This window comes from Elgaria multicarinata, chromosome 1 (assembly GCF_023053635.1).
Source record: "Elgaria multicarinata webbii isolate HBS135686 ecotype San Diego chromosome 1, rElgMul1.1.pri, whole genome shotgun sequence".
NCBI classification, from domain to species: Eukaryota; Metazoa; Chordata; class Lepidosauria; order Squamata; family Anguidae; genus Elgaria; species Elgaria multicarinata.
In genome coordinates, this window is record NC_086171.1 from 106,952,967 (window position 1) to 106,975,622 (window position 22,656).

General features: G+C 43.3%; 1 protein-coding gene across 1 annotated transcript in view; it reads right to left on the bottom strand.

Moving 5' to 3' along the window:
* NMNAT2 (nicotinamide nucleotide adenylyltransferase 2) overlaps positions 1-22,656 on the bottom strand; it is an 86,673-nt gene that overhangs the window by 17,724 nt on the left and 46,293 nt on the right. The window contains exons 2-4 of the mRNA XM_063134639.1: positions 16,985-17,073; positions 15,544-15,611; positions 4,032-4,110 (exon numbers count right to left, since the gene is read on the bottom strand). Coding sequence (XP_062990709.1) covers positions 4,032-4,110; positions 15,544-15,611; positions 16,985-17,073 — 236 coding nt within the window. The remainder of the gene's footprint in view (positions 1-4,031; positions 4,111-15,543; positions 15,612-16,984; positions 17,074-22,656) is intronic.

Below are 22,656 nucleotides of genomic sequence, written 5' to 3' on the forward strand. Positions count from 1 at the left end.
AAACCCCCGCCATCACCATGTGCCTACTGAGAACAGCACAGACCTTTTATCGATTGGACAGTTTTAATGTTATTGTTGTTATATACTTGTTAGGTTCCTTTGCAGTTTAAACATTTTTAAATAAATAAATAAATAATAGGAGGGAAAATAGATCACTCAAGACTGAAGACACCCCAACCCTGCTGTAAAAAATAAATAAATCCTGATGTCAAAAGAAAATATTTAGAAATGCATTAAAGTGAACAGTCTTTTTTTGGCCACCAGGGGGTGCTCAATTCTTTCTTTCTTAGAAGTGGAAGATACCCTTTTACATGCATAATACATTATATAAAACAACTGTTTTAGAAGTGAATTGAAAAACCTGCCCCACGAAGTTAAAGCGTCATACTGAATCAACATGCAAATGTCGGTATTGCATACAAGCATCACGTGGAGTTGTGTGAATAGCTACTGCAGTGCTACTAAATCCTAGGACTACAATATAACTCTCTACACAGCCCTTTAGCATCAGTCAGGGGGAACTGATATATTGGACAAATCTACACACAGACTTAAACATCTCCCCTCTGTGGGGGGATTAAGGATCCCTAAGAAACAGAAGGGGTGCTAAAATTCTTACAAAGAAGCGTGCTAACATTCTTTGGAAGAAGTTGTGACAGTTAAACAGATATAAAAATAATATAAGTGATTTGCAGAGTAGTAACAAGAACATAAGCACTAGAAATGCCACTGAATTCCTGATGTAAGTGCATTTTAGCGGTAGGAATTCAATTAGAAATCCAGAAGGTCCAAAACGGCTGCATGTCCAATCCATACAGTTTCAGGGACATTGCAGGCGGTACTGTGGCTGTGGGACCATTTTAATATTTTGTCTGGGCAAATGTCTTTCTGAATTGCCCACCTACCTACCATTCTCATAGTCAAGAACAGTGTAAGACCAAATGCAGATTAAAAAAAACTTTGCCACAGAAGGCTAAATAGCGATTGGCCTCTAGAAATTTCACCTATAACTTGGGTATGACGAGTATTTTGGCCCTAGACTGCCTTGCACCAGGATCAACGCTCAATCTGTAAGTGCCCGAAGTCTAGAGTAAAGGGCTTTGATTTTTAAAGTGTGCACACTAAGCTGTAGGTCAAGCAGAAGCCAATTTCTGAGAAGGCCCAAATGAATTCTGGTAGTTCAAGAGGGAACATTGGGTTTGGTGAATGCAGAAGAGCTCTCTAACCCTTTGATGTGTTACTCAGTATTGATAGTACATTAGCTCATATTCTCTACTGCCATTTGCCTTCACACTCTGGGATGCTTCCTGCCTGTGTGTGTCCCACCCCTCTAATGAAAGGAATAATGGTGTGCCGAATAATTTTCTTCGGCATGAAATGTATCCTCTAAAGCAGCACACCAGACTGAAGCTTTTAACATCATTATCATCATCATCATCATCATCATAAAATGGTTAAAAGTGTGTGAACTTGCACAAGTTGGAAGATGTAGGTGCCAGGCTGGTGCCAGACTATTTTGTGCCCTAGGCAAGTTGAGCTCCTTTCACACTCAACCCCCCCCCCCCAAAAAAAATGCCAACTTTGATTTTTAAGAACATATGTTTCCTGGAAAAAATAAGAAGCACAAAACTTGAAACTGCTAAATTTATTTTAAAGTACAATAAATACGTCATGCCAATGATAGCAAACAGATTGGAAAGGAACGTCTATGGGTCTAAAATGCATTATTTAATAGCAATATCACCTCCAAATCATCCCCCCAACTCACACACGTGCGCACACACACACTCAGCATCACTCACTCCAAACAAACACACGCATGAACGCATGGATTCATTCATGCACTCCATTCACCCATACGTTCTCATTCTCTCTCTCTCTCTCTCTCTCTCTCTCTCTCTCTCTCTCTCTCTCTCTTTCTCTTCCAGGCGCATTTTGGAAGTCCGAATGTGGAGCCGCCCCACCCCCACCCCAGCGTCCCTGGCTTTGATTTGGCTGGGCAGGCGCGAGGCGCCATCTCGCCCGCCCAGGCCCAGCTGAATCCTCGGGCCGGGCCGGCTCGCAGCCAACGCGCATGAGTGCTGCGCTGTGCCCGGTGCCCCTCTTAGCTTGGTGCTCTAGGCGGCCGCCTGAGTGGCCTCTATGGCAGCACCGGCCCTGGGTCTTCGGGGTAAAACTACCCCCTTGGATTTCTTTCCACCTGTTCCCACTATTTCTTCCATATGATATTTTCCCTTCGCTTTTGAAAACCAGCTTTTGGATCTGAAAAAGAGAGGGCAAATCATCCCCTTTCTCCCCTCCTCCTCACAATGCTAGATCCCCTCAGACCCTCACACCCTGCCCTGAAAGCTAATAGCATCCATGGGAGAAAGTGATTGTCATCAAGATTTTAATGGGGCATAAAAGGGTTAAACCGTGCTCCCTGCATGCCACAGTCTTTATTAAGACCTCCCCACCACAATAGCTGCTAAGAAGATTCAGCTTCAAGGTATGGTGGGCACTGCTAGCGGATGGGCACACCAGGCCCCAAATCCATTTCTGAGTGCCCGAATTTCAGCCAGCTTCCACATGTGTGGTTGTTTTCCCCCACCTCAGGTATTTTGCGGAGGATGGCAGGGACAGGTTAGGGAGTGAACAGAGCACCCGAGGCTAGCCAAGCTGCTCAATTAGCAAGAGCTAAGTGGGTGGAAGTTCAGCAGCAGAAGAGGACCCCTTGCTTTCCATAGTGGAAAGTCCTCCTCTTCTCTCTCTCTGTCTCTTAGCTCCATCTGACAAGCCTTTTATTGCATGCTCGTTCCTGGGCACTCACAGAGTTTGTTCAGGTCCCTCACATGACGTTGTCTGCCTCCCGCACGCCTTCCGCCCCTTCTGGCCTTCCTTGCGCGAGAAAAAAAGCCCTTATTAAGTTCGTGGTTTTTTTGAACTCGGAATTGCTGTGCACAGGAGAAGCAGTGCCAACAGCGGATGATCAGCGGATGATCAACAACCAGGATGATCAGGGGTCTGGAAACAAAGCCCTATGAAGAGAGACTGAAAGAACTGGGCATGTTTAGCCTGGAGAAGAGAAGATTGAGGGGAGACATCATAGCACTCTTCAAATACTTAAAAGGTTGTCACACAGAGGAGGGCCAGGATCTCTTCTCAATCCTCCCAGAGTGCAGGACACAGAATAACGGGCTCAAGTTAAACGAAGCCAGATTCCAGCTGGACATCAGGAAAAACTTCCTGACTGTTAGAGCAGTACGACAATGGAATCAGTTACCTAGGGAGGTTGTGGGCTCTCCCACACTAGAGGCATTCAAGAGGCAGCTGGACAACCATCTGCCAGGGATGCTTTAGGGCGGATTCCTGCATTGAGCAGGGGGTTGGACTCGATGGTCTTGTAGGCCCCTTCCAACTCTGCTATTCTATGATTCTATGGTTCTGTGACTCAATGGGCCTCGTGCTCATTCTGTACTTCCTCTTTTGAAAGAGGAAGTAACTTGAGGAAGCAAAACATGGGCAGAGAAACGAAGGTAGGGAGCATGTTAACCCCCAGTGTGATGGAGCTCTCTCTCTCTTTTGCTTTTCCACAACCAATTTCTCAACCTTACTTCAGATCTAAAATCCAGTCCCCCCTATTTTCCTGCTCCAAGGTATAATTAATTTCTGAGATCTTTTGGACAGGGCTGAATATACTAAGATTTTACCAAACATTGCCCACATGCTTTCAAGCTTGATTAGAAACTTGCTTTTAAAAGAAAGGAAGGAAGGAAGGCAAGCAAGCTATGTTTCTCTAGTTGCTCAACTCTTTGACCAATGCAACACTTTGTGGAGTAGAATACCTATAGCCTAGGCATGCATACTGCTTGCAGCAGCACCTGCCATTAAATGTAATAATGAAAATCTTTTAACTATATCAAACAAAATCCCTGATCAGGATTAATCTAAACCTTTATAAAAATCCAGATTTTGAAGCAAGGAAATACATGTCTTAACTTCCCTGTCCCTGCAGACCCAACCTCCACCATCACTCCAAGCGATCCACTCACTTTCATCAGATCCCGGTGATGTTCCAGTACACTGCAGGTGGTCTGCCAAGTATCCTGATAACATTCCCAGGGGTCCACCCTATGGTGAGGAAGAAATAAACAGGCTGAATTGGCCATCAAAAATTACTATTATCATTTTTTTAAAAATGTATACAATGCTTGACCTATTGTAAATATTTATTTATTATCTGTATAGCTGACCATGGGGCTCTCATATGGTTTTCCATCCAGAATACGGATCAGGTCGACATTCATTTAGACTCAGGTATCTCCAGATTGCTTGACCATTCATGTAGGGGGTCCACAAAGTGGTTACTCTGGTACACCCTCAGTAGTACCATTTTGAAATTGTATCACTAGACGGGTCGGCGAAGAGTATCAAATCAACTTTAATGTTGACTTTACTGTCCAACTTACTCCAGATTTATTGCTGATTCTTAAATCATAATTTTTGGCTGCCATTGCCACTTTAAGTGATTAATCAGAGGATGTGAGAGACATCTTATTCACCTACAACCAAGATTCTTCTGACTTCCAAGCCTTATCAGGAACCTATGCCTTTAGTTGTGGCTTTACCATCCTGGTAAAGCCAAAACCAATTCTTCTACTTTCACTTGTATCTCTCTCTCTATATATATAATCTTCAGCCCTTCCAGAACAAAGAGGACTAGTGGCAAATTTAGGAATGCAGGCACTCAGCATGACAGCCCCCATAGCCATGACCACAAGGAGAATTCAAACATTCAGTCCATTATTGGAACCCTACCAACAGACCGGTTCTAGCAGTTTTGTCCCCATCAGGAGCAGTGGTGGAGATAAAACTAATGGATTTTAATTGCCCATTCAAGACCAAGCTGCCCCAAAATACTTTACAGTACAACAGGGAGCAATATATTCTTGCCAGAGAAAAATCATATCCCCCCAGCTACTGTGAGGATTGCAGCTAAGCTCAGAGGGAATAGGGAAGGGGGTGGCACATGACATCAGCAACCCTGCCAATCAAAAAGTGCTGGCAGTGCATCCCTGTGAACCCTGGCTCCATGACACCACTGAGAAGGCCCCATGCTGAATCCCAACCTGGGAAAAAAGGATTTTAGTCTTGTCTGTCAATACTAACCTTTTCAATCTCTCTTTCTCACTAAACTTCTCACTCTCTTCCTCCTCCCCCATTTCATCTTTATCCTTTCTTCTGTGTTCCTCCTCTTTCTCTCCCCAAAAGACTCTGTGACCCACCTTAGCCAAGATAATTGTATCAATAGTATAAGCAGAACTAGAAGTCAAAATCATGACCCAAGAAAGCAGACAGAAGGAATAACTGAGCACAGTCTTCCCCAACTTGGTGCCCTCTAGATGTGTTGGACTACAACCCCCACTATCCCCAGCCACTAGGGGATGGCCTTATTGGTTGGGGATGATGGGAGTTGTAGCCCAACCCATAAGAACAGCCATGCTGGATCAGACCAAGGGTCCATCTAGTCAAGCACTCTGTTCACACAGCGGCCAACCAGCCATCAACCGGGGATCCACAAGCAGGACACGGTGCAACAGCACCCTCCCACCCATGTTCCCCAGCAACTGGTGTATTTAGGCTTACTGCCTCTGATAATGGAGATAGCACATAGCCATCAGGACTAGTAGCCGTTGAAAGCCTTCTCCTCCAGGAATTTATCCAACCTCCTTAAAGACATCCAAGGCACCAGGTGAGGAAGGCTGACATATTCATACAGAAGAAAGATGCAGACTGAGGAAACAACCACAATAACCAGGAAGTGACTCAGCACAAAAGCAAAGAGAAGGAGAGTGTGGAGAGAGAGACACCACAATCATGACCCAGAAATGAGTTGTGTGACCCACTAGCTGGGTCGACACCTTAGGCCAAATAGTAAGACTGTGTAAGATGGTCAGACCATCATGGTTTCAATGCCATAAAAAAGATTATGTGTATTAAGAAAACATTTCCTATGAGAGGAACATCATAATCAGACCTACAACTGGAAAACGAAAACATATCTAAGTTCTTAGGTTGGTGTTACAATAACAATAGGTTTGTATAGCTACACTTCCTACTAAAAAAGGTTCAAATTATCACACAAGATCCACTTTAGTTCTTAAAACAACCAAGTCCAGTTGCCCTTTTGTGTGTAGTAGACAATCCAGTTCCAGTATCTCCTAGAGCTCATGTTTCTTTGATATAGCTACTATGCAGATTATATTAAAATTGGCAGGATGGTCCTGATCAGGATACTATTAGCTAAGGAGGTTAGACGGAGAGGGTCTTTTCTACAATAACGCTAAGTCTCTGGAATGAACAGTCAAAACAGGGATGAGATTGCACTTCCCAGTTGAGGACATGTACTCATAAGCAAAGTTCTGCCGTGTTAAGTGGTGGGTACTCCCAAGGGAGTGTCCATGATTACAGACTTTGGACACTTTGTAAGGCCAATTTCTTTAAACTAGCTTAAGGTGTCCATGTGTCCTAGAGAACAGTCCTCTATTTGTAGGGCTGTCAGAGGTCAGTCCTACATTTGAAAGGTCATCCAGCCCAAGGCCTTTAACTTTTGTAAACCGCCCGGAGAGCTTCGGCTATGGGGCGGTATATAAATTAAATAAATAAATAAATAAATACTTAAAGGCCAATTTAAAGAGTTTGCATCCAAAGTCTAGCTTAACACACACACACCCAAATTCAATGGGTTTATCCTAAGCAGAACTAACATCGGATACAGCCCAAGGAACCATTAGTAGAGAGCAAAGGGGGCTTGATCATGCCCATCAACAGTAAACTGAGCAGAAGCCATTTAACTTATAGTAATAATTTCTAAATTTGCATCTATACATATAAATTAGGACATATAAATATTATGCTAATCTGTCCTACCTTTCAGAGATGTGTGTAAGTGGACAGCTTTTATGAACTAATTTGCTGTTGCATTGCTCTCCCTGGCATTTTTATAAACACAGTGGTTGCTGCTGGTAGATACCTTGCTTTTTTTATTAATGTTATAAACTATATTTGTTAGATTTGAAATTATGTTTAGCTCCAGCCTATAATATGGGATTCGCTTTTCACTTTTAATCAAATATTTTCTTTACATTTACTACATCTATTTATCTAGATCTGCCCTTCTTTTATCTCTCTTTGTCAGAACAAGGACTAGAAATGGCTAAGACCTTAAAAATTAAAAGATGCAACACCAACTATGTGTTTACATTCATGACAAAATAGCAATTATTTGAAAAATATTGAAAATGCTCTATATACAGATTTTTTTATTTTTTATTTTAAACTGTAGCAAAAATGACTGCTGGATTAACAGCAATTTAGACCGTTAATTAAATATAATCTTTTCCTCAACAGTTCATTCAACTAACTGCAGTGACAAAGATGAATGAGCGAAGATGTCTTGGGGCCTGTAATTGCAGCTCTGCCGATCACCATGCTAGGCATGGGGTGAAGAAAATGGCGTGAAAGTGGTGTGAAGAAAAATGTCTCCTGCTGCTATCTTTCTTTCCAGAAAGAGAAAGAAGTGGATGAGCAAAATTGACAGGAAGTTGGAATGTCAAAGAACTCTGCACAGAACCATTATGCTAACAAGCTACTTGACAACAGCTGTATCTGTCAACCTTGGCCAGATTGTCACCAGATATGAAGCATGGAATGAAATAATGAGGCACAAAGGGTGTGAAAGGAATGAGTTAATGAAGGGAATGAAATAATGAGGCACACGTTCTAAAATAGGGGGTCAGCAACTGGAAGCCCGTGGACCAGATACCTGCCCTACCCCTCCAGTAAGGGGCAAATGAATTCAGAAACAAAAGAGGAGCCTGGGGAGGGGATGACCGCTGCGGCGACAGGGCTCTCTACCAGGCTACTTTGGGGGATGTACCTGTACAGGTACCAAAGGGGGCAAAGTTGGGGAGGCAAAAGTTTATACTAAAGTTTATAGAACTGAACTATGTGAAGAGAGGGAATCCTTTCTTTCTCTCTGACAATACCAGGGGTTGGGTCCAATATATGCTTTCTGTGAGAGAAAAGGACATTCCATGAAAGGAAGGCACTTTCTACAAGGCTCTGCTCATGTAAGGTCCTTCAGCCTGACCTTTGGGGAAAACCCTTCCCTCCCACATTGCACCTTACCACCTTCAGCAGGGTCACCTGACCCTCTGTGTAGCATTTTCAGGGGGCTGTGGGGAGGTGTGCTGTGAGAAGAAGGGAGCAGGGAAGTCCACTTACATAAGTTGCCTTAGTGGATGATCTACGCTTCAGTATTGACAGGGGGAGTGTGTCCCTGCTAGTACTTTCGGGTCTCTCAGCAGCTTTTGATACCATTGACCACAGTATCCTTCTGGAACTCCTGAGGTGATTGGGAATTGGGGGCACTGCGCTCCAGTGCTTCCGGTCCTACCTCTCAGGTAGGTTCCAAATGGTGATGCTTGGGGATAGTTGTTCCTCAAAGAAGGAGCTGCTGTATGGTAGGGTGACCATATGAAAAGGAGGACAGAGCTCCTGTATCTTTAACAGCTGCATAGAAAAGGGAATTTCAGGTGTCATTTGTATATCTGGAGAACCTGGTGAAATCCCTTCTTCATCACAACAGTTAAAAAGCAGGAGCTATACTAGAGTGACCAGATTTAAAAGAGGGCAGGGCACCTGTAGCTTTAACTGTTGTGATGAAGAGGAAATTTCACCAGGTTCTCCATATATACAAATGACACCTGCAGGAATTTTCAATACAACTGTTAAAGATACAGGAGCCCTGTCCTCCTTTTCATATGGTCACCCTACTGTATGGCATACCACAAGGCTCCATCCTATCCCTAATGCTGTTTAACATCTACATGAAACTGCTGGGAGACATCATCTGGAGGCATGGGGTGGGGTGCTATCAGTATGCTAATGACACCCAAATATATTTCTCTATGTCTTCGACAACAGCATCAGCTAAGGATAGTGTGTCTCCTCTGAATGAATGCTTGGAGGCGGTAATGGGCTGGATGAGGAAAAACAAACTGAAGCTGAATCCAGACAAGAAGGAGGTGCTTACTGTCAAGGGCCCTAACCTGGGTTTGGAGGTGTGTCAACCAGTTCTGAATAGGTTTACACTCCCCCTGAAAAACTGCGTTTGCAGCTTGGGGGTGCTTCTAGAGCTGTCGCTCCAAATGACAGCCCAGATAGATGCGATGGCCAGGAGTGCCTATTATCAGTTTTGGCTGATAAGCCAGCTGCGCCCCTTCCTAGAGTTAGAAGACCTAAAGACGGTAGTGCACGCGCTGCTAACTTCAAGGCTTGACATCTGCAATGCGCTGTATGTAGGGCTATCTTTGTACCTAGTTCGGAAATGTCAACTAGCTCAAAATATGGCAGCCAGGTTGGTGACTGGCACACTTAGGGGTGACAATATTACACCAACTTTAAAATCAGTCCATTGGCTGCCAATTAGTTTCTGGGTGACATATAAAGTGTTGATTATTACCTTTAAAGCCCTACATGGTTTGGGTCCAGGTTACCTGCGGGATCGCCTTCCCACAATTCGCCCCGCACACTCAGGTCTTCTGGGAAGAATTTACTGCAGTCAGCCAAAACTAGGCTGACAACTGTTACCCAGAGGACCTTCTCTTCTGCTTCTCCCAGACAGTTAAATGGCCTGCTGGGAGAGATTCATCAACTTAATAGTCTTTCCGAATTTAAGAAAGCCATAAAGACTGATCTCTTCCAGCAGGCCAACCCAGATGAATTTTAAGACGTCCGATTGTTATTTTAATATTGTATCAGTTTTAAATGTTTTTAATCAGTTTTATGCATTTTATAGTATTTTTGGATTTCATGTTGTTCCCCACCATGATCCAGAGAGAGAAGAAATAAAAATATAAGAAATAAATTATTATTAATAATAATTATTGGCCTCTTTGTGTGCAAGGACCTCCTCAAAATTAGGACTTTTGCTAGGGGGCCTGTAATGGCCTGCAGCTGAGCCTTGGGTGAGGCTCTGAAAGCTCTGGCTATATAAGCCTTCAGTTTCAGCCTAGCCATTGTTGGAACAATGTCTTATCTTCAGTGCCAGTGTTTTGCTCCCTTGATTTTTGCTGTGTAACCGAACCCCTGTGCTGTGTAACTGGACCTCTGGTCTCCTGCTTGATTCTGCTTTTGGATTGTGTTTCTGCTTGACTACTCTCCCATGTTTGGACCTTGGCTGCATTTCCGACCTCTCTCTTGCCTGGTAAAACTGTGCCTTTGTCGGTTTATTGATCTGCCTTTAGATTGCCCTTTTGTTGCTTTAATGCTGAGTCATACCCAGCCTAAGCAGAACAATTAGAAAGGCAGGACTATAGTTCATAAACTATTAATTATGTATGTGTTTTCATTTGTAGAACCAAAACGTTTATTAGCCGTTTTTCAAATGAACCGTGAGAAAGAGTATGGGAACCACTGGCTTAGTGAAAGTTTTATGTGGACGCGGTGTAACAAAAAGCCTCTGTGAGCACACCAGGGCTTGCAAGGAGATAAACACTGTTGATCTGATGAGTCAAATATATTGGGTTGGCACCAAACGTGCCCTTCCAGAAGAACTCCAAACTTGCCCTTTCAGAAGCCACTGAGATCCAGCAGAGGTTCCTGCTGGAGGAAAGGGGGGGATGTGATTTCCTCCAATTCTCCCAGTACTACCTCCCATGCTACTGAGTGTCTCTCAACTTTCTGAAGCAGCTTTTCTGGAGAGAGATGCAGAGAATTGATGGGAATTCCTTTCCAGCTGAAGGTCAGTGGGACTGGCCTTCATAGAATCATAGAATAGCAGAGTTGGAAGGGGCCTACAAGGCCATCGAGTCCAACCCCCTGCTCAATGCAGGAATCCACCCTAAAGCATCCCTGACAGATGGTTGTCCAGCTGCCTCTTGGAGGCCTCTAGTGTGGGAGAGCCCACAACCTCCCTAGGTAACTGATTCCATTGTCGTACTGCTCTAACAGTCAGGAAGTTTTTCCTGATGTCCAGCTGGAATCTGGCTAACTTGAGCCCATTATTCCGTGTCCTGCACTCTGGGAGGATCGAGAAGAGATCCTGGCCCTCCTCTGTGTGACAACCTTTTAAGTATTTGAAGAGTACTATGATGTCTCCCCTCAATCTTCTCTTCTCCAGGCTAAACATGCCCATTTCTTTCAGTCTCTCTTCATAGGGCTTTGTTTCCAGACCCCTGATCAACCTGGTTGCCCTCCTCTGAACACACTCCAGCTTGTCTGCGTCCTTCTTGAATTGTGGAGCCCAGAACTAGACGCAATACTCTAGATGAGGCCTAACCAGGGCCGAATAGAGAGGAACCAGTACCTCACGTGATTTGGAAGCTATACTTCTATTAATGCAGCCTTTCTCCCTTTACTGAAAGTGTCAAGAGTGTACAGAAGGGGCAGGCAACCTGGTGCCCTCCAGATGTTTTGAACTAAAACTCTCTTAAGCCCTGACCACCATGGGCAATGGTAAGGGTTTATGGGAGTTGAAATCCAAAACATCTGAAGGGCCCCAAATTACCTACCCCTGATGATGTTGAATGATTTACTGTACAATTACCCTTTGCAGCTGGAGCCTCATGGGCATATTTATTGAACTAGAGCCTTGTGGGCAGATTTATTGTGGTGGGATCTCATAGGTGAGGTACTTGTAGTTGTAACTCAATTTTATTTGACAACACATCTTTTCCCTTGTGTGGCCTGGATTCCTGTTCTTGATTACAAGGTCTGGTTAACCCTTAAGATAGCCTTCCCCAACTGGTGTTTTGGACTATAACTCCCAGGATTCCTGACCATTGGCCATGTTGGCCAGGGCTAATGGAATTTGAAGTCCAAAATATTTGGAGGGCACCAGGCTGGGGAAGGCTGCCTTAAGCTGATATATGTACTTATATAAACCATTCCCAAGATCTCCAGGACTCTTAAATCGAAGTGAGGAGGCATTTTTGGGAGCCAGTGTGTGTAGATTTGCATATTAGAAGAAAAAAAAACAGGAGGAGAGGAAGTGCAAGTGATACTGCAAGTGATGAAAAAGCATGCATGAGGTTGCTATTTTTTAAAAAAACTATTTCTGGATATGCACCCCTATTAATTACTCACCCCAACTTTAAGATTATGGTCTTCCTGTGTGCGTATCTGCGCATGCACATGCTTGTATACTCCGCACACCTATTAAATACCTTTGGCTACTGAAAAGTTGTGTGGCTAGCTCACTTATTCTTGTATGATGTGGCTTACAGTTGGCTTGATTTTAGCTAAACAGCACTCCTTCCGGAGAATTAACATTCCTAGCAACTACACTTCCTTTAGAGGCCATGAGAAAAACTCAAAAGTTTGAGGGTTTCTTTGTTTTATACAGATCAAACAAGATAAGGTGCTCGGAGATCCCTGATTTTCTCTCCCATTTGTTGTTGTGTTTAAGGCAGCCAGGAGGGAGTGGGAAACTTATTCTCCAGTTAGGCCCTACAAAAACTTATTTTAATTCCTGCCCATCTATGCATTTCCAGAAACCCAGGATATCTTCTCATTCATTTCCAGGAACTCTGGCAGTCCAGGGCCCATCTCTCACAGGATGGGGGAGCGCACTGTGAAAGTGTGCCAAAATCCCCAGGTTTTCTGACGTCATTCAGCTTGAGGAAAAGGAAAGCATAAAAATCTCATAGGCTGAGTGAGCAGCGCAAGATCTTAATTGAAAAGTTAATGAGTTGCTAAATTGGGTTGTTTCTTAAACATTTTCTTAGCAGCCAAGCTCTCTTTTCTTATACCCTCCACCTGAGGTTTTCAGAGATGTGAGGTTGCTAATTACAACACTCTCACTAATAATATTGCTAAGGGCTCATTCATGCAAAACAGGGTATCTCAAGATAATTGTGGAGGTAGGAAGTGGGAAAGAGTTTATCCAAGGTTAGCTCATTCCAGGCAGTGATAACAGGGCCATTTTCATTAGTCCATAATAAAGCAGTTGGATCAGGGTTGAGAAATGGGCAACTAGCCATGCAAAATGCTGCTCATTAGTAACGTATGGTGGGTCACCAGTGGAAAACTAATAGATGTCCTAGTTTTGCTAACTACCAGCTACTGCAAAAATAAAAAGTAGGTAATGTGATCAAGCCATTAGCAGGCCATACAGTGATCTGGTTTGCGCAATCATTTTCAGCCACCGTGGCTTAAATAAAGCACCATGGTTTGCAACATTTGCTGGACACCTGCATGTACCGGTTCCATAACCCAACACCTGCTCGCAGGTTGTTGTGTTGTCTGAACCCAGCAAGGGTTGGGTTGTTGGTATGGTTAACAAACCACCCACAGCCCTAAAACAGTGCTTGGATTCTGTGTGGTTTGTTAACCACACCAACAACCCACCCTCACCGGGTTCATATGACGCAATAACCTACGAGCAGGGGTTGGATGTGGAATGCAAGTCCACTGTGGCTGAAAATGATCGTGTGTTGATGAGTGACAATTGGTGGGTCACAAACAGTTATGCAGTTCAGGACTAGATTTTTGATTAACAGTGAGTAATGCTGTTACATGCACTCTAATTTTCCAAGCAGTGAGCGTTCCTGGGGGGGGACGGGGCTGCAGCACTTACCCGGGTTCACTTTCCTTTTAGAATGAAGTCAGTGGAGGCTTGCTGCCATTTTGTTAATATTGTTTTTTATTTTCAAATATACAGGTTAAACATAAGGATTCACAACTTACACTGCAACAGGCACCCTAAAATCTTCCAGGGCTCCAGCTTAGCTGGATCCTCAGTTCTCACTTCAACTACGGGCTTCTTCATTTTTTATTTTTTAAAACAGACCTCTCTTATCACCCCACATCTCCAGGACAGTCAGAGGGCAAAAAAGATGTATCATCTGCCTGCCTTCCTGACCAATTCTCAAAAGTGGCAGTGGATAGCATCAGATAACGCAGGGGCATGCCCAGGCACAGTTTTAGCCTCCCAAGCGGCCCTCTTTTCTATTTCATAGCCTATGTATGTTAATATGATCCTTTTCACTCTTTTGTATCTGGTCAAGGTGGCAAAGCACCTGCAGCACACAGGCAAACTGAAGCAGCAAGCAAATAAGAGTTAATGATTGGAAGACAGAGTGAGTTTGGGTTACATAATTGCAGCATAGTATGTTCCCAAAACCAATACAGAGCAGGCTTTTTAAAGTTTCTTTTAAAAAAACCCACCAATTTATCCAGGGTATGTCACAACACAGACAAGAGTCCAGCAACTGGGGGGTGGGGGGATTGCCCCCCTCCACCACCACCCTGGCACCGCCACTGCCTGGGAAAAAGAAATCCTTAAGCAGGGTGCTACAACTACGAAGGCCCGCTCTCCTACCACACCTCAGATGTGTTCAAAGATTAACATGTTATTCGGGGAGCTAGGCTTGTGACTACAACTCCCAGCATGCCTTGGGTGTGAGGGAAGACTTATCAGGCTTTGGTGGCCTTTATCTGGAAGTAGCTTGCCATCCTGGGCCTGAAAGGAGAGTGCCTGGGGCCGGCTGGAGCAGAAGGGAAGAAGGTTGCAGCTCTGGGCCCATCACCGATGGCAAAGACCAAGCTACCCATGAGTCAGTCAGCCAGCTCCCTCAAAAAGAGAGACGTGGGGGAAGAAACTAATTTAATTTGTTTTAAAGTTACCTCACAGGCCTAGGACTGGCCTACCTTGCAGGGTTTTCATGAGGTGAGAGAGGGAAAAAAAGAAATGAATTTAATGTTTCAAGGTTAACTCACAGGCCTAGCACCGGCCTGCTGCTTTAAGATGATTACCTCACAGACATTTTTCTTAGGGGGCCCAAGTAGAAACTTGAAATTTGGCACGCTGATAGGTCTGGCTGTACAATGTACCAGAAAAATCTAAAAACATTAAATTTTGGATTTTAAGTATTTTTAAAGAATTTAATAATAAAAAAATGAGGCTTATGGCTATGACTCCCAGCATGCCTTGGGTGGAACTCCCATGAGTCTTCTCTTGCCACCAAACTATGACTCATAGTCATGACCAGTACAAATTGCTATTATTTCTTCAGTACCTTCCATAAACAAAATTTCTTCAGCAGGAGATATTGAAAATTGCTTTATGTTATAAACAGTATTCGCGGACCTGAGCAACACTACGCATATCAGCTAGTCCTCTGAATAAAGCTGACCACTCTTTATTTGAACTATCTGAAGTCTCTGTCTGTATGAGGACGGCCAGATGCAAAAGAGGACAAGGCTCCTGCATGGTTCATAGTTATGGGCAAAAGGGGAGTTCAGCAGCTGTAGCTTGCATGAGAAGAGTCATTTGTTAAATTTCCTACATAGGAGCCTTGACCTCTTTTGCATCTGGCTACCTTAGTCCATGTATGTGTTTGCACTCCCAAAAGGAGAAAATCTAGTGCCGAGTCAGCAAGCCATGGATTCTGGATTGTGAGAGCACACATTCCTGCGGGTTTTTTGACAAGTGCTACATGGAGAGAACGATTCTCTTAGCCACTGCAGAGAACATGCTTTATTGATGCGCTACTATACCTTATCCAATCGGAGGACTGAACAGCCAGCTGGCACATTGTCAGACGATGTCGGCTGGAGACCAAACCCTGTAAGATAGTTATTCGTCAGCCAGAGTGATGAAAATACATTCCTTACCTCTAGACTTCCCTAATGTTAAATCCAGTCTATTAACTTGTGGTTCACTAGACTTGGGCCTGGGAGACCTGGGTTCAAACTCCCTCGGTAATCTCAACTGTTCACCAATCCTCAGTCTCGCCTACCACGCATGCAGAGTTCCTCCTGAACAGCTCTGGATCTTCCAGTGGTAGCTACTAACTAAGGCGAAACAGAACACACAAAGATTGATAAGAAAATATGAAGCTGCTGTATACTGAGTCAAGCCAATGGCCCAGTACTGCACTGTGACCAGCCTCTGCTCTCTGAGACCCCACAGCCCTGCTCCTGGAGATCATTTCTAATAGGGGATTGGGAATGGGTGTCCCTCCAGATACTGCTGGACTGCAGCTCCCATCAGCTCTGGCCAGCATAGCCAATGGTAAGGAATGATGGAAGTTGAAGTCCATCAATGTCATGGGGGCATACGTTTCCCACCCCTGATTTAAATGGAGATGCTGGGGACTGAATTCGGAACCTTATGCGTTTAAAGCGTGAACTCCCTCGCTCTGCTACAGCCACTCCTTATAAACGTTTCCTAAGCTACAGGGCCCACTTCCTTCTCAGCAATGGCAGGATGTTTATCAGGGCAGGCCCTGCCACTAGGCAGAGTGAGGCAACTGTCTCAGGTGGACAAGGAGTGGTGGTGGTGGAGGAGATATTTCGGTGTATCACGCAGCCTGTCTTGCACTCCCTAAGTTAGCCTGCTGGCTCAGCTATGGTGGAGATTCAACTGTCAGTCCAGTCAGCAATGGTTCATGGAAGAGGGGAGAGGCACCATCTTGTGCTTCGCCTCAGACAGCAAAATGTCTTGGGCCACCTCGAATGGTTAAATGACTAAGCAGGTAAATTCAGCAGCAGAATTGTCCTAATAAACTAATATACAGGATTGTGTTTCAAGTGATGATTTTAAATCATAAAATAAATGTATTCCCCCCCTCCCATTAGAGCAATTGACGGGATTATCTGAGCCATAAAATCACCACCTTCTGTCAGTTTCACTACAAGGTGCAAGCGTCAGCTGTGATGAGGCTCGCTCTACTCCTTCAGACACTGATCTGTTCTTAGCAAGGATGCCACATTTTATTTCTGTGAAACATGCAGATATTCAGCAGGTACAGCTTCTCTCCTCTGTCGGGAAAGTTACAGCTGTGAATTTCTGCCTGTCTCATTGTAGTTCTAAGAAAGAAGGTGGCAAATGTAAAGACTCTCAGCAACACCCATTGTGCTTATTCAACCAGCAATATAGCATTCATTCTGAAGGGATTTTATTAGTCAAAGGCAAAGAACGAAAGGATACACTCACCTGTTTCCCATAGGAGTCATGTACAGGTGAGACAATTCCACCAATGACAATAAACCTTCCCGTCTTGTGCAGATAATCCCGGGCTCTTTCTAGTGGAAGGGAAAGAAACAGGAATATGGGGTGGAAGGAGGGAACAAAATAATATTAAATTCTACTTGTCAGAGATGAAAAAAAATCAACACATGTATTTATTTGTTCATTTGATTTCTATTCCTCACAAAGAAGATGCGGGGCTGCAAAACTTTTCAAAAATTAGTCTCAGAATCAGTACAAAAGCCATCACATTTCTAGTACTTCACACTCATCACTGCAAGGTCCTTGGTTGTAGTGCTGAGGTCTCTGAGCTGCTGCCCTAGTGTCACAGATGGCCCGCGTAGTAGGTGGGATGCTCTGGTCGGTTCCTAATACTCTCAGATTTGAGCAGGCTGAGCTGCTCAAATCCTAGGAAAAGGAAAGGGAGGCATGAGGGCCTAGAGCTTGTAGAAGTAGCAGTATATGTAGAGCAGGGGTGGGCAACTTGCGGTCTGCCAAATATTTTGGCCTACGACTCCCATCAGCCCTAGCCTGCATAGCCAGTGGTGGGGAATCATGGGAGTTGTAGGCCCAAAAAAAATATTTAGGGGGACACAAGTTGTCCACCCTTAACATAGAGGGCGGCATCTGGTTGGCCACTGTGGAAGCAGAAGGCCTGACCTGTTCAACATTTGGCCTGATCCAGCAGGCTCTTTTTATGCTCTGTTCTCCAGACAATGGCTACTATTGCCAATTTTTGAAATAAATAAGAAATTTCAGTGTCTCGGCAGGGCCTGGGGCCAGGACCCTCTTGCCCAGAGTGGGTCAAGGAGTAGACTGGGACTTGTAGTCCAAGACAATGTACAAATGTAACTTCAATTGGATTCTGCTCTTGCACATAGTTTAGGTTTCTGCTAGCAAAATGTCATTTGTGCTAAAGGAATGATACAGTTGGAAACTGCCCACAACGCAGAAGGTCGACAAAAACAAGCAAACTCAGGCACCAATACAATGCTAGATAATGGATGAGGAATGGAGGAACCAAATGGAATAGGCCTCTCAGCAGAGCCTACAGTGTGGGTCCTGTTTCTCATTTCTCCTTCTACAGCAGCCTGATTGACGTTCCTCTATTCATAATAACAGCCCTGTGATTAAATCTAGCAGCACAGCCTGGAGAACAGCTCTTTTCCCAACAAAATTAAAATTGCAAATATATTAGGAAGTTTTAAAAATGTATACTATGTTTTTAATCAGTATTTTATGTATTTTATACTTGCTGTTGTTCCCCGCCTCGATCAAAATGGAGAGGTGGGTAAGAAACATTATTATTATTATTATTTAGAATTTAAATGACAACTGAGTGACCTGCTACTGTGATGCTCTTTTGCATTTAACTGACTGCTGGCTCAGTCATCACACTAAAGGAACCGTTGTGTGCTTTAAAAAAAGAAAAAGAAAAACCCACAACGCCTTACCCTACTGACACAGTTTGCCTAGTAGTGAATATAGGCCAAACGTCATAACTATGATGCGAAAGACCTGGATTCTACACCATGGTGTGCAAATATTCGAGAGGCAGCAATGGATAATAGCAATTTTCAAACCAAGGAGGAACAAGGACCTGAGCAATTGACATTGCAGTGGGACAGTGAGTTGGGGGTGGGGGTGGCAGGTAGCATGGCCCAGCCAGGAGAAGCTTTAAGGGGTTTGAAAGTTGGTTTACACATTTAAATTATAACAAGTAGCATAGTATTGTTCTGTTGATTATTTGATAAGGTCAATCAATTTTAAACTTTTTAATTGACAAAAACAACACCTTTCATTAAATCAGGCAGCAGATCTTTAAACCTGTTGATAATTTTAAATAAAAGTAGTTACCTCCCAAAAAGCTAATATCAGGTACCATCTTAGATGACGCATTCCACTTTCTCTTTCTCTCATTGGTGGAAAAAGTTTCTGAGATCGTGTCTGCAGCTGCACAAATTACCTAAACAAAGACTGTGTCCCCCCCCTTAGAATGCTTGTTTTATTCTCATGCAAATTTATGCACATTCAAAACTCATATGTTTAATCAACTAAGATTTCTTTGATCAGGTGACAGCACTAATATAAACAGATAAACTGATGTGAATTTACCCAGGGAGGGAAGAGCTCAGTGAACCCCACACAGATATCAGATTGTGATGACAGATGGCTCTAAGCAAAAGTGTGATTCCAATTACCCACTCCAATCACCACCTGCAGCAGTGCTGGCTCCTGGTTTCTGAAGGCCCTTGAGCAAAGCACCCTCAAGCGGCTCCATCCCTCAGTGAGTCTTCCTTCTCCCTGCCATTATCACCAGCTGCTATTGCTTCTCATCCTCTTTCTGAACACTGCTTGCTTGACAGGCAGAAAGCCAGTGAGCAAGCTGTCAGTGGCATCTATTGCTCCACCATTGATGTCTGGGTCAGAGTGAGAAGCAGGTAAAGTAGTAGGCTGCAGCGGTAAAGAGGAGGAGCAACTCCAAGAGATTCTTGTAACTGGCTCCTGTTGTCCAACCATGCCTAGAGATGTGAAGGTCTGGAAAAAACCCAGAAAAAATAGGGGGGGTACAGGGTTTCCCCCCATTTTTTCCTGAAGTCTTTTTTGTTTTTCCCCTGAAAAATTGAAAAAAATGAAGTAAAAATGGATTATGGAATGTTTTATTTTAGCATGATGAATAAAATGTTTAAGACAAGGTGTTCAGATATTTACTTCGCCAAATGATTTCTAAAAACAATGTACAGTATCAGATTATTACAATTTTTGTGCACCAAGGACAAGCAAGTCCTAGGTTGCAAACTGAGATTACAACTCTCAAATGCAAGGGCAAGATGCATTTCTGCCTCTAGGGGGCACTGCCATGGAAGTAGAGACTGAAACTGATAGTGATCACTGTAGCTCAGAAAATGTGTCTGATTAAATTTCACACATCTTCACTGAACCTTGGTCCCTGCCTTTTTCTCATTTCTTTTTTATGGGGATGAGTTCATTATGTCTGCTTGACACTGTGGAGGACTAGCAGAGACATAAATAATTTTCTTTGTTACTAATGTTGATGGTTTCTTCGGGGGGGGTTTAAATTGTTTTTTGTCTGCTTCTCATAAACTGGCAAAACCAAAGAGGTTCATTATGGATCAGGTGTTTCTTACAGTTCAGGAGCTTGTAGCTCCAACTGTAAATTCACTTTGTAATAATTGTTTGAATTCACTGTACTTTTAATATACCAAATGTAATAATTTTCTACCAAACCAACTTGTACATAATTACATTTATGTTCCTAAAGTAACAAAGTGACTTTCAATCTATAAAAATGCTAATATTACATCCCCCCCCCCATTTTTCTGAAAATTTCCATTCCCCCACCCCAGGAAAAAACTTTTTTTCCCATGGCTTCAAAATTTCTGGAAATTTTACATCTCTAACCATGCCTACCCTTGACACCAGCCTTGACCAGGGGCCCATCAGCAGTCCGGGGGTGTTGCGGATGTCTTTTCTTCTAGGTGAAGAGTAGCACATTTCTCCCATTTTCCTATCCTTTTCCTTTTTTTCAGTTTCTAGATTGTTTGGTTTCCTCCCCTTTTGCACACTCCCTCCCTTTATCCCAAATGTCATTGTGGTGCTGTAGTAATGCCATGCAGAAGATCTGGATTTTTAAAATTGTTCTTGCCCACCATCTCTGTGGTCTGGTGAAACAACCCACAAACAACTCATGGTTCTGGGTTTGCATGTAATAACAACCCATAGTTAAAACAATCCACAATTTGCAACCCAAGAATAAACCATGGGTTCCCGTTCTGGGTTGTTTGTGATTAATAACCCATTGTTAACCCATAGTACCAGGTTGGCACGTAACAAGCCAGTAATCTACAACCCGTTCTCTGGGTTGTCGTTCAGCATGAGCTATGTTTACGTCCTACAGAAGTACACCAATAGAACAGAGGAACAGCCTAACAAAAAGGCAACCCTTAAAAAGTAACCATCAGAATGTATCAGGCATCTATGGCACAGTGACAACAAAAATTCACACAGTAAAATGATATTAAATACATGTAGGTGGCAAAACAAAACAAAAAGGAGAAAAAAGCTTTCAAAATTGTAGGAGCAGGGAAATATTATAAAAAGATAATCCAGCAATTTCAAAAGTCAATCATTCCCATCCAGGACCTTAATTGTGTAATGAAGAAATATTCTGGTCTACTATCCTGTAATCTTTCCTATGTGTGTCTCCCAAGAATGTTGACATTCTTTCTTCTCTGCATGATTTACTATTCCTCCCAGTTCAATCTGGGTTCTGTGATGTGAGGCTGAAATCTTAAAAGAGAGTTCAAACCTCTCAAAGTGATCTTCAATGCAGGATTTTTGCCCTCTTTCCCATCAGCTTCCAACATTTATGTATTTTGGAGTTCCAAGTCTCTTTTCCCTGGTGTTAATTTGGTGGATTTGTAGTTTTGCTGGATAAGCACCTGTCAGTGTTGTTTTTAATGAAAAGGAGCAATAGAAGGCTCATGTCAAGATGGAAAGAATGGCTGGGCTACTGTCCCTTTGCTCTCCTGCTAGTAGTCCACTAAAATATGCTTACTCCCAACAAAGCTGATTTCCTATCTGTAGGGGAAAAGAGGTGCCCAAATATTTTTCCCTACGGGGAGAAAAGCCACTAGGAGAAGGTGATAAACCTGTACAGGCCAGACTATTTAATTTAGAATTCTTCTTCACTGCTTTCTATCTTGTATTAACTCCATTCACAGATTGCACAAATACTGTGAGAAAAGCGGAAAGATGTTTTCACGTATGAAAATGCCCAAAGCTGAGAACTGCATCACCAATTGAAATCCTGCCACATTATTGTAAGGATTACTGAGGTAACATGTGCAAAGTGCTTTGAACACTGAAGTAATATGTACATTGTCAGTATCTTAGTATTTGTGTAAAAGCTATTTCACATATAGGACTATCGGAATATTGGCTGAGGCCTCAAAACTACTGCAGAAAACAAAATAAAACCCAAACTGAACATGGTGCATCTCTGATGAAAGACTCTGTGACAGAGGAAGCTTGGAGTACAATCCAAAAAAGAAAAGAAAAAGAAAATGCTGCCTTTTACATAACAAAAGGGTTGTACGCTAAATCTTCTAAAGCTTTTCAGTTTAGAAAGCTCAGGCTGTCACTCTGCTTTAATTTTATTCTGCCTGTCCTTGCCAAAACTCCATGTACACGCAGGCACGGCAACTCCACTTTGTTAAAGACTGTCAGCCTTAGATCTTAATGTTGTAGCGTTGTGTCTTCCAGTGTCAAAATCTTCACACAAGGCTGGGTCGCTGTCCTTAATATTGGCTGGCAGAGGCCTCCCAGTTACCATGTATCCACAAATAGAAAAATGCTACAATTTGGGAGTTAGCAAAAGTACCTGTAGACGTCCCAGAATTCTCTTAACTTCATAGCCTAAACCAGTGGAAGTCTGGTGGCTCTGATTTCAGTGGGGCTGTGAATCCACTCTGGATTTCAGTCAGAACTCTAATAAAGCTATCCAAGGTGCCAAGAGTTCTGACTGGTTCTGTTTCGGAGTCACCAGCCTCCACTGGGCTAAACCGCCTGGTATCTATCTACAGGCTCTAAGAAAGGGAATCCTCTCCTCCATTTTG